An 18,095-nucleotide genomic window follows, 5' to 3' on the forward strand; every position below is an offset into this window, starting at 1 on the left:
TAGTCATATCTCTTGTAAATAACTGCATGTCACGAGACCTAAAAAGGAGATGGACAGTTGAGCACAAATGCATCATCACTAGTAAAAAAATATAATACGTTTCTTAGTAATGCTGGGTCAGTAGCATCTTATAAAAAAAGAATAGTGTGTACAGTGACCTTTCAACTGTAGATATGCAGACCTATCAAACAACATGACTTTTAGCTCATTTATAGTAGAAGACTTCTCTGGTTAACAAAGCAGGTTGACAATACAGCAGATTGACCACATGCCTCTATTTACTATCCCTCCCCAGACCCAAGTAAAATGACAGTTAAAAAGATGCTTTTAATATAACAAGGGCAAAGAGAATAGAAGAGGAGACATAGTATACATATTTGAAAGAAGGATGGAAAAGTGACATCTGACTAAACTGAATAGACGAGGACCTATCCTAAGCATTTGCAGATGAGAATGTCTGTGAGAAGTGAACCCATTTCCTTGTAAAAATCTCAGAGGTGTAGGATTTAGGGACACACAACATCATGTGTGTGTGGTGGGGTGGGGAGCTATAATAGGCTGAAAGGGGGGGGATTAATTGAAAATCATGTAGGTGGTGTCAGAGGCCCATTAGGATCCCTTCTTTACCCCATACAGCCAGTGAAATGTTTTTAAGTCCCATCGTCCAGTAGAAGAAAAGAACAAACTAATGTTCATATGTATTTGAGGAGAAATTAAACGAGGCTTCTCATCCTTGTCAGAGGAGTCAGTGAAAGGTATAGCACAAGAGTAAGAAAGGCAGATTTCTTAACTATAGGAAACAAACAGCCTTGCTGGAGGGGAGGTGGGTGGGGGAATGGCGTAATTGGGTGCTGGGCATTAAGGAGGACACTCCTTATGATGTAATGACCACTAGGTATTATGTGCAATTGAGAATCATTAAGCTCTATCTCTGAAACTTTTTTTTAGAAAGGCAGATTGAAAGTGTGTTAACATGTTAAATTTGTTTCTAAGCCCTCAGACCAGACAGAGATTGGAAGATTTTTCTCTGGATAAACAAATGCCCTGGGAAAAAATACTTTAGGTACCCCACCCCCACCTTTAATGAAAAGGCTGACTTATCTTCTAGTTAACTTTTTAAGACTTTTCTGTATGAGTAGACAGCAAAGGATTACTAGACATTTGAAAAACACCCTTGTTATAAGAGAGTACAAAACAAAGGGGATAAAAAAGAAATATAGAAGAAACAGACAGTGGAGGTAAAGGGAACCAACCTATACATGCAAGTAAACTATATAATCTTCGAAAAGATCAAAAAGGCGTCCATGAAATAAGGAAAATATTCTCAGAGAAAGAATGATCAGAAAACAATGAAAAGTAATTCTTGGGAAATCAACATTTAAGATTACCAAACCAAACCAAAGATACCAGTCGGTAGAAGATTTAAAAGACACTTAAGAAAATTCTCCCAGATTTTTAGATAAAAATACAAAGATGGAAAATATGAGAGGAAATATATGATTTTCTGATCTAACTAATAGTGAACAAAGAAAGTTATCCAAGGAATAAAAGAAAAAAATTTCCCAGATCTGAAGAATATGATTTCCAGATGGAAGGGACTCACTGAGTACTCAGCTCATCAAATTGTATCATCCTGAAATTTCATAATACCACAGATAAGACAGCAAAACCTGTTATACTTTCAGTCAAGATGGAGTAACAGGGACCAGATTTACCCCTCCATGTGAAAGAACTAAAAACTGGCAAAAAATATACAAAACAATGGTTTTCATGATGTTGTACATCAGATAATAAAGAAAAGCAGTCCCTGAGAAATGGGAAACAATGGTGGTAAATCCTACAATTGATCTAGCTTACTGTCTGCTGTGAATTGTCAGGCTGCAGCAAAGGGAGGACAATTAAATGGTCTCCTAGAGCTAAGAAAGAAAACTGGAAGTTGGGAGAGGTCAAGGCAACTAGCTTTTATACACACGTACCCAAGAGAGAGCGAGATCTGTAGAAGTCCCCCTTGAGTCTTCAGTAGCACTTGTATGTGCGAATAACTACCCAGAGCTGGAAAAGGAATCACTGGAAATGCCGAAAGGAAACTATCCTCGATGTCCACAGGGCCTAGAATATTTCCTGTTCACACTATTCAGAAAAACATAATGGGCTAGAATTAGCTCTATATTAAATGTTGCTCCAATTTTACCTAACAAAACTTTAATACCTAAAAGGATCAACTCTTCATAAATTTATTTCTCCGCCATATGAGGGAGGAATAAGAATAGCCTATCTGTGTCTCAGAACAAGCTCACATTTATAGGAACACAAAAATATCTAGTACCTACCAGGGAAAATTTTTCAGTGTCTGGCATCCATTTAGTATTTTCCAGGTATGCAAAGACCCATAATGAGTAAAATCCATCAATTGAAATCAATTCAGAAATGACACAGATGATGAATTCGTAAGCAAGGATATTAAAGCAGTGAAATACTGGGGCACCTGGGTGGCGCAGTTGGTTTGGCGTCTGTCTTCGGCTCAGGTCATGATCCCAGGGTCCTGGGATAAAGCCCCACATTGGGTGCTCTGCTCAGCCGGGAGCCTGCTTCTCCTTCTGTCTTATTGCATTCTCTCTGTGTCAAATAAGTAAAATCTTTTTAAAAAAAAAATGAAAAATTATATTCCATATGTTGAAGAACCCAAAGGAAAGATTCAGCATATTTAGAAATAGCGATGGAAATAGAAATAAAGAACAAATCAAAATCCAGTAGGCAAGATTAACAATAGATTAGGCATTTCAGAAGGAAAGATAAGTGAATTTGAAGACCATGGCAATGGAAACCATCCAAAATGAAACTTAGGAGAAGAAAAGTGAAACAAAAGAGAATAGCTCTGGGACAAACTACATGCAGAGCTAATATAAGTGCAAATGAAGTCTTCAAAAACTGGAGACTTTAACAATCTTTAAAAAAAAAAAAAAAAAAAAAAAAGCTTATTAAAAAATGGCTGAAAACTTTACACATTTGACGAAAGCTATAAACCCGTAGATTCAAGAAGTTAAGTGAATTCCAGAGCAAAAGAAATATGATGAAAACTACACCATGACACATAATCAAACTGTTTAAAACTAGTGATAAAGAGAACATTTAAAAAGCTTTCAGACCTTTGGCTCAGTTTTCTGTGAACCTGAAACTGCTAAAAAAAAAAGTCTATTAAAAAACAACAATAGGGGCGCCTGGGTGGCTCAGTGGGTTAAGCCGCTGCCTTCGGCTCAGGTCATGATCCCAGGGTCCTGGGATCGAGTCCCGCATCGGGCTCTCTGCTTAGCAGGGAGCCTGCTTCCTCCTCTCTCTCTGCCTGCCTCTCCGTCTACTTGTGATTTCTGCCTGTCAAATAAATAAATAAAATCTTAAAAAAAAAAAAAAATAAAAATAAAAAACAACAACAAAAAAACCTTGTTGTAAGCCAAAAAATAAGCTGCCAGAAAGAAAAGACACTTTACATTTAGAGGAACAAAATATGATAGTGGATTTCATGGAAGTAGCAGTGTATCTCAGAAGATAAGAAGGAACATCTTTCAAGTACTGAAAGAAAAAAAAATCTGTCAACTTAGAATTCTGTATCTTGTGAACATATCTTTCAAAAATGAAGGGGAAACAAAGACTTTTTAAAATATATGAAGCCTAGTATATATATATTAAATATATAAGGCTGAAAGGGTTTATCACCAGGCCTGCCCTATAAGAAATGGTAAGCCAAACCATTCAGGCAGAAGGAAAATGTTATCAGATGGAAATGTGAATCTGCATAAAGGAATGGAAATCACTGGAAATGGTAAAAGTTTTTGTGTTTTTTTTTTTTGTCTAAATCTCTTAAAAAAAATAACTTAGTTTTTAAGAAATGAAATTCTGATACATTCTATCACATAAATGAACCTCAAAAACTAAGTTAAAAAACCCATTTATAAAAGACGGCACGTTGTGTGGTCCTGTATATATGAAATGGCCAGAATAGGCAAACAGAAAGATTAGTGGTTGCCTAGAGTTTGGGAGGGAGAGAGGGAACAATGAGAAGTGATTGCTAATGAGCACAAGGTTTCTTTTAGGGATGATGAGAATGTCCACAGTTAGATTGTGGTGATGGTTGCACAGCTCTCGCTCTCTCTCTCTCTCTATACTAAAACCCAGATGAACTTGATGGTATATAAAGAGTTTTTTTTTTTTTTTTTTAAGATTTTATTTATTTATTTGACAGAGATTACAAGTAGGCAGAGAGGCAGGCAGAGAGGAGGAAGCAGACTCCCTGCTGAGCAGAGAGCCCGATGCGGGGCTCGATCCCAGGACACTGGGATCATGACCTGAGCCGAAGGCAGAGGCTTTAACCCACTGAGCCACCCAGACGCCCCTATAAAGAGTTATTTTTTTAAAAAACAACAAAGGAGGGTGTCTGGGTGGCTCAGTGGGTTGATCCTCTGCCTTTGGCTCAGGTCATGATCTCAGGGTCCTGGGATCAAGGCCCGCTTTGGGCTCTCTGCTCAGCGAGGTGTCTGCTTCCCCCCACCCTCACACCCCACCCCCCTGCTTTCTGCTCTGCCTACTTGTGATCTCTTTATCTCTGTCAAATAAATAAATAAAATCTTTTTAAAAAACCAACAAAGGAGATAAAAGGGAATTATAAAAAATATTTAATCAAAAAGAGGAAAAATGTAAACAATAGAGAGTATTAGAAAACAAATGATGAAATAGTAGGGTTAAACCCAGCTATATCAGGGGCACCTGCTTAGCAGGAAGCCTGGTTCTCCCTCTTCCGCTTCCCCTGCTTGTGTTCCCTCTCTTGCGGTGTCTCTCTTTGTCACATAAATAAATAAAATCTTTTTTAAAAAGTAAATAAAAAGCAGAGGTTATACTAACTATATGCTGTCCACAAGAAATCCACTTAAAGGGGTGCCTGGGTGGCTCAGTCATTAAGTGTCTGCTTTCTGCTCCAGTCATGATCCCAGGACCCAGCTCTGGATCAGGCTCCCTGATGGGCGGGAGGCCTGCTTCTCCCACTCCCCCTGCTTGTGTTCCCTCTCTGTCAAATAAATAAATAAATAAATAAATAATCTTTTAAAAAATCCACTTAAGGGACGCCTGGGTGGCTCAGTTGGTTAAGCAGCTGCCTTCGGCTCGGGTCATGATCCCAGGGTCCTGGGATCGAGTCCCACATCGGGCTCCTTGCCCTCTGCAGGGAGCCTGCTTCTCCCTCTGACTCTGCCTGCCATTCTGTCTGCCTGTGCTCGCTCTCGCTCACTCTCTCTCTGACAAATAAATAAATAAAATCTTTAAAAAAAAAAAAAAAATCCACTTAAGTATATAAAGCTACAAAATAGGTCAAAATAAAAGGACTTTTTTTTTTTTAAGTATGCTAACAGTGAAAAGAAACCTGGACTCACTAAAATCAGATAAAGTAGATTTTAGAGCAAAAAATAATGCCCTAAATATTTAAGGGATAAAGATAGGGAATAGGTTATTTTAGAATAGTAACAAGGTCAGTTCATCAAGAGGATGTAATAGAAGTAAACATTTATGCACTTAATAGTAGAGCAAAAGCAGATATAATTTTAAGGAGAAATAGGCAATTCCAGTTATAGTTGGAGATGCAAGTATACTTCTCTCAGTAATTGGTAGAGCAAGTAGACAGAAAATTGCTGTTATTCATCTTGGACTTGTTGATATTTATAGAACACTCCACTAGCAGAATACCCATTCTTTCTGAGTGAACATAGACTACTTACTGAGCTAGGTCACATTCTAGGGAGATTTTTAAAAGCCTAATAAATGTAGAAAGATTCAACTCACATAAAATATATTCTATGACCACAGTGTATTTAAATTAGAAATCAATAACAGAAGAATCCTTGGGAATATTTGAAAAAAAAAAAAAAAACACTTGCAAATAAATGAAGAAATCAAAAGGGTACTTAGGAAGTATATTAAATAGGATAAAAATGAAAATTCAAAGCATCAGTATCTGTATGATGCTGTTAAGGCAATACTTAGAAGAAATTTTAGGTATTAAGCATCTGTATGAGAAAAGAAAAAGATGTTAAGTCAGTGACTTAAGCAAAGCCATCTTAATAAACTAGAAAGGAAGAGCGAGTAAGATCCAAAGTAGTAGAAGAAAAGAAATAACAAAATTCAAAATGGAGATTAATAAAATAGAAGAATCAATGAAACCATAAGCTGATTTATTGAGATTATCAATAAAATGGATAAACCTCTAGGCAGACTGAAGGGGAGGGTAGGGGGAAGACACAAATTACTAATATTGAAAATGAAAGAGATCACATTTTTATAGATACTAAAAATGATTAGGGAACAAATTCAAACATGTTAGATAAAGTGGGAAAATGTCTTAAAAGACAAATTTTCAACATTCATTCAAGAAGAAATGGGTAACTTGAAAAACAGTGTTTCTAGGAAAATTTAGTTTGTGGTTACTAACCATCCACAATGAAAATGTCAGACCCTTATGGCTCCATTGGTGAATTCTACCAAATGTTTAAGGAAGAAATACCAACAGTTTTACATGATCTTCCAGAAAATTGAATGAAAAGGAATACTTCCCTATTAATTTATTTTTAAGATTTTAACAAGATGGGATTGGGAGGGAGACAAACCATAAGTGACTCTTAATCTCACAAAACAAACTGAGGGTTGCTGGGGGGAGGGAGGTTGGGAGAAGGGGGTGGGGTTATGGACATTGGGGAGGGTATGTGCTATGGTGAGTGCTGTGAAGTGTGTAAACCTGGCGATTCATAGACCTGTACCCCTGGGGATAAAAATATATGTTTATAAAAAATAAAAAATTAAATTTATTTTTAAGATTTTATTTATTTATTTGACAGAGAGCACAAGCATGGGGAGCAGCAGAGGGAGAAGGAGAAGCAGACTCCCCACTGAGCAGGGAGCCCAGTGTAGGACTTGATCCCAGAAACCTGGGATCATGACCTGAGCCGAAGGCAGCAAGGTGCTTAACCAACTGTACCACCCAAGCCCCCCTCAAGGCTTACTTTTATAACTTCAACTGTCAAGGCAGGCTGGTATTGGCATAAAGATAAAGAGATCATTGCAACAAAATTATGTATCTAGAAATAGACCCAGGCATATATGGATAATTAATTTTCAGCAGTAGTTCAAAATGTCATTGACCACCTTTTTTTTTTAATTTTCAGGAAAATAGTATTCATTATTTTTTCACCACACCCAGTGCTCCATGCAATCCGTGCCCTCTATAATACCCACCACCTGGTACCCCAACCTCCCACCCCCCCGCCACTTCAAACCCCTCAGATTGTTTTTCAGAGTCCATAGTCTCTCATGATTGACCTCCCCTTCCAATTTACCCCAACTCCCTTCTCCTCTCTAACACCCCTTGTCCTCCATGCTATTTGTTATGCTCCACAAATAAGTGAAACCATATGAAAATTGACTCTCTCAGCTTGACTTATTTCACTCAGCATAATCTCTTCCAGTCCCGTCCATGTTGCTACAAAAGTTGGGTATTCATCCTTTCTGATGGAGGCATAATACTCTAAAGTGTATATGGACCACATCTTCCTTATCCATTCGTCCGTTGAAGGGCATCTTGGTTCCTTAGTTTGGCGACCGGGGCCATTGCTGCTATAAACATTGGGGTACAGATGGCCCTTCTTTTCACGACATCTGTATCTTTGGGGTAAATACCAAGAGTGCAATTGCAGGGTCATAGGGAAGTTCTATTTTTAATTTCTTGAGGAATCTCCACACTGTTCTCCAAAGAGGCTGCACCAACTTGCATTCCCACCAACAGTGGAAGAGGGTTCCCCTTCTCCACATCCTCTCCAACACATGATTCCTGCTTTGTTAATTTTGGCCATTCTAACTGGTGTAAGGTGATATCTCAATGTGGTTTTAATTTGAATCTCCCTGAGGGCTAGTGATGATGAACATTTTTTCATGTGTCTGATAGCCATTTGTATGTCTTGATTGGAGAAGTGTCTGTTCATATCTTCTGCCCATTTTTGATATGTTTGCCTATTTCATGTGTGTTGAGTTTGAGGAGTTCATTATAGATCCTGGATATCAACCTTTTGTCTGTACTGTCATTTGCAAATATCTTCTCCCATTCCGTGGGTTGCCTCTTTGTTTTTTTGACTGTTTCCTTTGCTGTGCAGAAGCTTTTGATTTTGATGAAGTCCCAAAAGTTTATTTTCACTTTTGTTTCCTTTGACTTTGGAGACATATCTTGAAAGAAGTTGCTGTGGCTGATACCAAAGAGATTACTGCCTATGTTCTCCTCTAGGATTCTGATGGATTCCTGTCTCACGTTGAGGTCTTTTATCCATTTTGAGTTTATCTTTGTTTGCGGTGTAAGAGAATGGTTGAGTTTCATTCTTCTGCTTACAGCTGTCCAGTTTTCCCAGCACCATTTATTGAAGAGACTGTCTTTTTTCCACTGTGTATTTTTTCCTGTTTTGTCGAAGATTAATTGACCATAGAGTTGAGGGTCCATATCTGGGCTCTCTACTCTGTTCTGTCATTGACCTTCTAAATATCAACACTAGAGATTAAAAGAAGTTCTGAGGGGGGGAAGCATTTTCAACCTAAATATATATATGTGGTCAAGAAGTATCAAGGGGTAAACCAAAAAGAGGAGAACAAAGTATCCAGAAAATATTCTAGCAAGGGTAAAAGGGTAGGAATATGCTAGGAAGACAACTATGCCAGAAGTCTAGGGATAAACTACTGCAGATTAGAGCAGGAAGATCTGAGGAGTGGGGATGGGGGTACTTACAGAGAATACTATTGATAGACGTGTGTCAGGAATAATTGGTGGAACCATGGAAAAACTGGGAAGCATTAAGATGTAGCAGTTACTGGGGCACCCGGTTGGCTTAGCTGTTAAGCCGCTGCCTTTGGCTCTGGTCATGATTCCAGGGTCCTGGGGTCAAGCCCCACATCAGGCTGCCTGCTCAGCAGAGAGCCTGCTTCTCTCTCTCCTCTCCCTGCCGCTCTGCTTACTTGTGCTCTCTCTCTAGCTCTCTGTCAAACAAACAAACAAAAAAAGATGTAGCAGTTATTAACTTGAATAAAAGGAAAAGCTAGAGTTGGTAAAGAAAGGTGGCGTGCTTATTGTAAACTCTTTGTTTATACAGTCTATACTATCTAGGTGGTCGGTGGTAATAATGTAAGTTGTTCTTTTGGGATTAATAGAGCCAAATGGAAATAGGACTTCATAGACTTTGTTTTCCAGATTGCTCAGTATCTGAAGTGTAGGCCTCAATTTATGAGAACCAGTGCTCTAAAGGGCTGTTCATTCTGTCGTGTGCTCTTTTATTCAGACCTGGTGCTGGGTCAATCCAGGTACCTCTTTAATCAGGACCCTGACATGGTTGTCCCCACCCCTGCTTGAAGACAGAATAGGTTACTTTACTTTTATCAGTTTCCCATCAGCCAGTGTCTTTAGGGGAAATCTTCTTCAAAAAAAGCTTTGTTCCTAATTGGTTCTTCAGAGAAACAGGTTTGTGAGTACCTTGATTAATCTTGTTTAAATAAGCTGATTCTTTTTTGAATGCCCTCTAGGAAGTAAGAAGAAGGAAAAAGAACGGCCAGAAATTTCTCCTCCATCTGATTTTGAGCATACCATTCATGTTGGCTTTGATGCGGTCACTGGAGAATTCACTGTAAGTTTACCCATTTGGGACTCATTTATGTATCAGCACCCAAACCTTTCTTTGCAGTATTCAGTTTCAAGCTAACTGTTCTATCCACGTATTAACTGTGAATTCTTAGTGCTTTTCATTTCTTATAAAAGTGTTTGTGTTTGGATGTATCTTTTTCTTAGGGAACTGAGCGCATTAGTTAGAATTACACAAAATAGATCTAAAAAAAAAAAACATTTTACAATTTAATCAAGGCTACAGTTGATTGACTTGTTTTTTGTGTTTTGTCTTTTACTTTTGTCTTTTACTTATTGGAGCAACTCAAAACAACTAATTTCTGAATATCTTTTTGTTAGGGCATGCCAGAACAGTGGGCTCGATTATTACAGACCTCTAACATCACCAAATTAGAGCAAAAGAAGAATCCTCAGGCTGTGCTGGATGTCTTAAAGTTCTATGACTCCAACACAGTGAAGCAGAAATATCTGAGCTTTACTCCTCCTGGTAAGACATCATACTGTGGTAAAAGGCTGATTCAAATGGGATTGCAGAATTGGGAAGCACACCTAGATAAAAAGATTGCTTCTGGAAAAGTAAAAAGCTGTGGTATGGTTCCTGTCTCTATTGTTGCCCTTGTGTAGATCTGCCTTTTGTAAACTAATTGGAACAGCTTTTATGCATAATTTGGAGTCTGGGGAGTATGTTAATCTCTTAGTTTTGCCAAAAGTGGATGTTTTGGTCTTTTGTTTGTTTTTTCATGTCACTGCTTTGGAATGACTCCCAGCAATAAAAGAGAAAGGCGCTGATTTATAGACCGGTTCATACTAGAAATATATTTATTGTTAGTAGGACAGGAGGAGCGTTGTTAGCATATTTAAATACACAGACTTTGAAGTAAAAAATGTTTAAGTCCATTCAAAAATTAAAACTTATCAAATATACAAACATAAAATAAGCATTAGAATGAAGATTTTTATACCTTGGAATTAGATTATCATTAGGTAAGAATTGGAGTATAGTGGGTTTTTTTTTTTTTTTTAATCGTTTATTTGTTCAAATCAGGGTCAGAATAAAGACCATGCAATATAGTTGTTTGCTGTATCTCTTGATTCTCTTTTGATGTTTAGGCTCCCTCACATGGATTCTCACATTGTTTTCCTTGTAATTTATTTGTTGACCCATGGACCCATGGATTTTGCTAATTACGTCCCCAAGGTGTCTTTATGTTTCTCTGACCCCTAAAATCATACATGTAGTATTAATTAATGGCAGTTGATTACATTTTCACAGAAATATGGGCTGTGCTCAAAGAAAAAATAGCACTTGGACAAACGATCTTGATTTTTTTAGTTAGATCTTGATCTCTGTATCCTTAGCAAAAGGTGAGACTTGTCCCTAGAACTTCTGTGTCAGTACATCTGTAAATTAGAATTTTTTTAAATCAGTGTTTGACCAGAAAATGGTATATTCTTTTCACCTATTTTTCATATTATGTAGTTCATATATATGTTAAAGTTATATTTTTTTTTTATTTTTTTTTTTTTTAAAGATTTTATTTATTTATTTGTCAGAGAGAGAGAGAGTGAGAGCGAGCACAGGCAGACAGAGTGGAAGGCAGAGGCAGAGGGAGAAGCAGGCTCCCTGCGGAGCAAGGAGCCCGATGTGGGACTCGATCCCAGGACGCTGGGATCATGACCTGAGCCGAAGGCAGCTGCCTAACCAACTGAGCCACCCAGGCGTCCCTAAAGTTATATTAACTATATACCTTTAATATAATATTTATAAATATATATTTATATACTTAAATAACAAATATAAGTATGTTGTATATGTTTATTAATGTATAGTATATGTTAAATAATATTAATGTATACATAATTAGTTAATGATCTTATTTAGCATATATTGCTAGATATTATATATATGTATAAAAATGTAAAAGTCTCTGGGCCTATTGAAAAGTAAAACAAAACAAAACTTGCTCTTTTAAACTCCAGAATGAATGTTTCAATGTTTAGTCTTCACAAACTGTGTTTAGCCCTTAGGAATATGCTTTCTTATTGATCAAAATTTATGCCAAGTATTTTCCTTTTCACAGTCGCTGTTGTCTGAATAGTTGCTTTAAGTTTCTAGATAGACCATTTTTTTTCTGGAGAAAGTGTTGCTATGAATAAACTTCTGTTTTAATATATACACATGGAGAAATATAGTTACAAATGTTTTTAATAACTTTGTTAAAATGTAGTTCAAATGCTATAAAATTCACCCATTTGTAGTATGCAAGTCAGTGATTTTTGTAAATTTACAGAGTTCCATTAAGATTTGAGATTTGTAGGGCACCTGGGTGGCTCAGTGGGTTAGGCCGCTGCCTTCGGCTCAGGTCATGATCTCAGGGTCCTGGGATCGAGTCCCGCATCGGGCTCTCTGCTCAGCGGGGAGCCTGCTTCCTCTTCTCTCTCTCTCTGCCTGCCTCTCTGCCTACTTGTGATCTCTCTGTCAAATAAATAAATAAAATCTTTTTAAAAAATAAAAAAAAATAAAAAGATTTGAGATTTGTTAACAGTCTCACATAAATTCATATTTGACTACAGGTATTGTCATTTTTCTCTAGGTTTACTTCATCTTCAAATGTAATCAGTCTAAGAACATTCTACTTGCTCTGCTTTGTATTTTCTTCCTCTTATTTTTTTTTCCTTTTTTTTTATTATATAGACATTTTCTTTTTTGAGTTGTTGACTTAGCATTATTTTCTGTTTTGTATTCAGAGAAAGATGGCTTCCCTTCTGGAACACCAGCAGTAAGTTAATATATTACTTCTTGTAGCTCTTGTTCTAACTTAAGTTACTCAAAACAAATCTCAGTTTTTATTTAGCTTTCTAAAATAAATTACAGCCATCAGAAATAAATGCTTAATATGTTTTAAGCTAGCCACTTGATTAAGCAAATAAGGATCCCATATTAAGTAAACAGTTCCCTTAATTAGGAGGAAACAATCTCTTTTGAGTCTTATGAAGACATAGTGCGGTAATAAGAAATGTACCTACCTAGCACACACCTGGCATGTAGTAAGCTTTTTATAAAAATTAACATCTTTTATTTCTTCAATCACCATTTTTGAAGGTGAATCTAGCTGTCTTAAATGACCAAAAATGACTCTGACTTACACAAATCCTACAGGATCTTTATTTTTGGTTTTAACAAACAAAGTGATTGGTTCCTTTCAGGACTTAAGGGACATAAAATTGTCCATATAAAAGGTACAGATTTTCTCTTAAGAAAACTTGGTACTTACTGTAAACATTTCATAAACTTTTCTATAAGTTATAGGATTCCTTTTACTTTTTAAGTGATTAGAACCAATGAGGTTTTATCATTTTGAAATGAGCTATTAAAGAAATACATTTTTTCAAGTATGTTTATTGTTATATCTGACTTGTCTTCCTTGCTTTGCTCATGTGATTAATACAGCTGAGTACCAAGGGATCAGAAACTTCTGCAGTAGTAACAGAGGAAGATGATGATGATGAAGAGGCTGCTCCTCCTGTTATTGCCCCACGACCAGATCATACAAAATCAGTGCGTGTCTGGGTACTTGGACTGTGGTTGTCAGGGCATGTGTGTTTTTAAGAAACGGCAGTCTGTAGTTGTCTGCCAGTGATTAATTTTCCAAAAACCCTCAGTATGGGGAAATCTGATGAGGAGATCTTTACCTAAAAATCGTTAATCAAAAACTAGGTTTTTTGTTGTTGTTGTTTTTTTTTAATTAAAATTAAATGACTTCCTTAAAAGTTAAAGTAGTTACCTCATTGTTTCTCCTTTCTATATTACCCCTTCTCTTCCAGAGAATTCATCTATTTCTCTGGCTTTCTCTATTTTTCTCAGTGCAGATAACTGCTATATCTAAAACTTAAATCTTACTTCTTACCCAAATTGTGTAGATAATCTCCCACTTTACATTTCTCTTAAAGTCTTGGTGTCATTCAGGAGGCTACAGAGAATGAAATTCCAACCGGATAGGGAACAGTTTAAAAAATAATAATCTTAGGGGCACCTGGGTGGCTCAATGGGTTAAGCCTCTGCCTTCGGCTCAGGTCATGATCTCAGGATCCTGGGATCGAGCCCCGCATCAGGCTCTCTGCTCAGCGGGGAGCCTGCTTCCCCACTCTCTCTCTCTGCCTGCCTCTCTGGCTACTTGTGATCTCTCTCTGTCAAATAAATAAATAAAATCTTTAAAAAAAAATAATGATCTTAGAGAAAGAGTCCTGTCTCTCTGGCTACTTGTGATCTCTCTCTGTCAAATAAATAAATAAAATCTTTAAAAAAAAATAATGATCTTAGAGAAAGAGTCCTGTATTCCTCTGCCAGTACAAGGAAAGTGCGGGAAGGTGGTGTGCGGTGGAGTGCTGGCACAATCAGCAGGGAGGACTCTGAAGACTGCTGCTGCTGGGTCCTGATTAACAGTAAAGGGCTTTGTTTTCTGGCTTTACCTCCTAGAATTGGCTGTTTAAAATGAAATGGTAGAGCATTGGGTATTATATAGGACTGATGAATCACTGGCCTCTATCTCTGAAACCAATAATAGACTTTATGTTAATTGAATTTAAATAAAAAGCTTAAAAATAATAAAAAATAAAATGAAACGGTAAAAATCATCCTTGGTAAAAGGGTTTTTTTGGTAAAAGTTTTTATGAGAATTAATAGTTAATTCAACATCATGGTTTCTGTAATTCTGCTGTTTATTTCTCTTTTGTAGTAAGAATGCTGGCATATCCTTTTAGATCTGGCTAAACTTAAATTTCATTCAGAGATCTGGTGTTTTGCTAGACAGACTTTAAAAATCTATACATCATGTGTCAAAAGTGTTTAACATTTATTCATCTTCGTTACAGGTCTTTTATTAAGATAAGTTGAAAATATTATTCTCATTCTTTAGAACACTGGAGAAAACTAGTTTTGATTAAAAATCAAAGAACTGAATAGTGTACAAGTAAGAATACCTAAAAATACTTTGCCTCAGATCTCAGTAATAAGCTGTCTCTCTGCAGATTTATACACGGTCTGTAATTGACCCTATTCCTGCACCAGTTGGTGATTCTAATGTTGATAGCGGTGCCAAGTCTTCTGACAAACAGAAAAAGAAGACCAAAATGACAGATGAAGAGATTATGGAGAAACTAAGTATGTTACCTATTTTACATTATTCTTAAATTGTTAACAGCTCTTGACACATTTGGCTCAGATGGATTTTAATTTATACCCTGTGTTTTGGCTTAAGACATCAATTATAGGGGCACCTGGGTGTCTCGGTTGGGTGTCTGCTTTCAACTCAGGTGGCGATCCCAGGGTTCTGGGATCCCGCTCTGCATCAGGCTCTTTGCTCAGCGGGGAGTCTGCCTCAGCCTCTGCTACTCCCTCTCTCTGTCTCTCTTTCTGTCAGATATATAAATAAAATCTTAAAGAATAAAAAGACATAAATTATAAATTGTTTCCTTTTAGGAACAGGTCACTTCCGTTAAAATCTAGTAAAGCCAAATTCATACTCTGATTTGCTTGTTTATTATGTATTGACTGTTGGGTAATATATGCAGTGATAAGTACCTTCAGGAGCAACACTTTTTCCCAAAGGGCCAAATCTGAGGGTTATGGTTGGAACACTTATCAAAGGAGATTTGTATACATTTATATATACTTATAGTTTCTCAATACGAGAATACAAAGTGTTCCCAAAAAACTAAACAATGTGGCCTTCCTGTATAGATATATGTGCAAACATTAAATGATTTTTTTTTTCTCTTCTCCCTTTTCATCCATTAACTGTCATTGGCCTGAGTCAACCATTGGAAATAATGTACACAGTGCCAGGGAGAGGCAAGAATGTCCAGTTACAAGTCTACAGCAACTATAGTTATAAAGAACACTGACATAGAGGGATCAAGGATCACGGAAAAGTACTAAGAAAAGTAGCTAAAGTGGCTGTAGACCTTAGATTGGATACTTATATAAAATTGGGTTATTTGTGTGAGTTTCCGTAATATGATCATACCTCCTTTTTCCTTGAGCAAGTGAAAACTTAGCATGGTTTTCTCATGTTTTGGCTTGGTGGTAATAAGAATATATTATAGTTTTATGTCCAAATACTAATCGGAAAACTGTTGCTTAGTTGTGACTTTGTGAACTTCCCTAAAACAGATATGATTAGTTAATACTAAAGTAGAGTAATCTTTATAGAAATAAGTGGTTTCCTAAATATATTGGAAGATAGAAGGTATGTGGGAAGAGTCAAAAAAGCCATTTAGGCTTATTTATTTGGATATCATTTATATATTATTTCTGATAATAAGTAGTTTCATAATTTACCATTAGTTTAATACATTTCAGTGGAGTATGAAAAGTAGAATGACCAACTTCTCGATTAAGACTGCACATCCTACATCCTGAGAACCCCTTTATTCTTAGGCAGACTAAACACAGTTGGTCATTTTAAGGTGTTCATTTTTGAGAAAAGGATAATTAAGACCTTAGCTAGGAGGTCCAACCTCATGGAAATAATATGTCTTCTTGCTTCTGTTACTTTCTTAAGTTTCTTTAGTGTTCTGTGTTTGAAACATACATGATTTTTTTTTTAAGATTTTGTTTATTTATTTATTTGACAGAGATAACAAGTAGGCAGAGAGGCAGGCAGAGAGAGAGGAAGGGAAACAGGTTCCCTCCCGAGCAGAGAGCTAGCTGCATGTGTGGCTCGATCCCAGGACCCTGGGGCCACGACCAGAGCTGAAGGCAGAGGCTTTAACCCATTGAGCCACCCAGGCACCCCAGCATACGTAATTTTTGAAACTTGTGTTTGAAAGTTGTGTTTGAAAACCAGTGTTCTGAAATCAGTAGAGTTTATTAAAAGAAGTCATGATATTTAGTTTACAATTTGAAATGCTTGAGAGCTTCCAACTTTTTGTTGTTGTTTTTTGTTTAAAATAGGAACTATTGTGAGCATAGGTGACCCTAAGAAAAAATACACAAGATATGAAAAAATTGGGCAAGGGTAAGTATTGGTGACTGTATTAAACAGTATGGTAGTAATTCCTGGGTGTATAGTGTATCTCTTCTGCCTATTGACATTGAGCACTTAGAGCATTCTATGCGTGGTTTTCCTGGATTTGTGTAAATAAGTAATGTATTTATTTCTACCTGCTGTTACAAAATTGACCTATTGAGCAATGACGTACATTGTTTTTTTCTTAAATGTTGTTTCCCATTGGTGTTTAAGAGATTAGATGGAAAAATTGACCACCAAATATATATTTTTTGACTACCAAATATATGTAAAAAGATAATAAGAACATTTACTACAAGATGATAGGCAATTTTATTGCCTAATAAAATTGTGTATTTAATCACGTTATTGAGTATTGAAGTTTGAGTCTACTGATCTGATTTTGTCCAGTAATTTGTGTTTTTAAACTAAACTTTGTTTCTGTTGCCTGGGAGCAAATGAACATTTTGAATTTTTATTATTATTCTCTGGATAGTATTCTTTGAATTTAGAGAGCTTAAATCTTTTTTGAAAACCTCTTTATGAATTTTGTTCTAAAAACTAAATTAGGTGGGGTTCCTGGGTGGCTCATTCAGTTAAGCATCTGGCTCGATTTCTGCTCAGCTCATGATCTCTGGGTTGTGAAATCAGCTCCTCATGCAGCTCCATGCTGGGTGTGGAGCCTTCTTAAGATTCTTTCTCTTCCTCTCCCTCTGCCTCTCCTCCACCTCTACCTCTCTTAAAAAAAAAAAAAAAAAGAACTAAATTTCGTTGCATAACTGGTTTAATAACAAAAATTGAAAATCATCTTAATATTCTTGAGCATGTGATGGATAAATTTATCCAATATATCCATTTATCCAATATATCCATTAATATATTGAATAATATAAATAATAGTAATGAGGGAGCAAGTATAAGACCCACCCTAAATCCAGTGTTAAATTAAGAAAGCAGATCTCAAAACATAAAATAAAAAAGTTTAAAAAATTAAAAAGCAAATTGCAGAAAAATATATAAAACGAAGCCATTTATAAGAAGTTGTAAAAATTACATTGAATATATTTTATAGTGATACACACCTAGGCCATTGATAGACATAAAGTGTAGACAGATGCATGGAATGGATGCGCATCAACTGCAGAATAAACACCAAACACCGATTACTTTTGGGAGCATGGAAGGATGCGCATCAACTGCAGAATAAACACCAAACACTGATTACTTTTGGGAGCATGGAAGGATGCCTTTGGGAAGCAGTGCAAGGACTTCAAATTTATTCATTGATTTTTGTTTCTTAAGCATGGATGTAGATCCATGAGTATGTATTTTTTCTTTCCTTTATCTTTTTCCTACATTTTTGTAGGTATATTTATGACAAATTTCTAACAAGTTTCAGC

General features: G+C 36.5%; 1 protein-coding gene across 2 annotated transcripts in view; it reads left to right on the plus strand.

The window, feature by feature from the left end:
- PAK2 (p21 (RAC1) activated kinase 2) overlaps positions 1 to 18,095 on the plus strand; it is a 90,203-nt gene that overhangs the window by 48,789 nt on the left and 23,319 nt on the right. For both annotated transcript variants that reach the window (XM_059163040.1, XM_059163042.1), the window contains 6 exons: positions 9,589 to 9,689; positions 10,025 to 10,172; positions 12,434 to 12,465; positions 13,137 to 13,244; positions 14,714 to 14,846; positions 16,641 to 16,704. In XM_059163040.1, coding sequence (XP_059019023.1) covers positions 9,589 to 9,689; positions 10,025 to 10,172; positions 12,434 to 12,465; positions 13,137 to 13,244; positions 14,714 to 14,846; positions 16,641 to 16,704 — 586 coding nt within the window. The remainder of the gene's footprint in view (positions 1 to 9,588; positions 9,690 to 10,024; positions 10,173 to 12,433; positions 12,466 to 13,136; positions 13,245 to 14,713; positions 14,847 to 16,640; positions 16,705 to 18,095) is intronic.

Source organism: Mustela lutreola, chromosome 2 (genome assembly GCF_030435805.1).
Source record: "Mustela lutreola isolate mMusLut2 chromosome 2, mMusLut2.pri, whole genome shotgun sequence".
NCBI classification, from domain to species: domain Eukaryota; kingdom Metazoa; phylum Chordata; class Mammalia; order Carnivora; family Mustelidae; genus Mustela; species Mustela lutreola.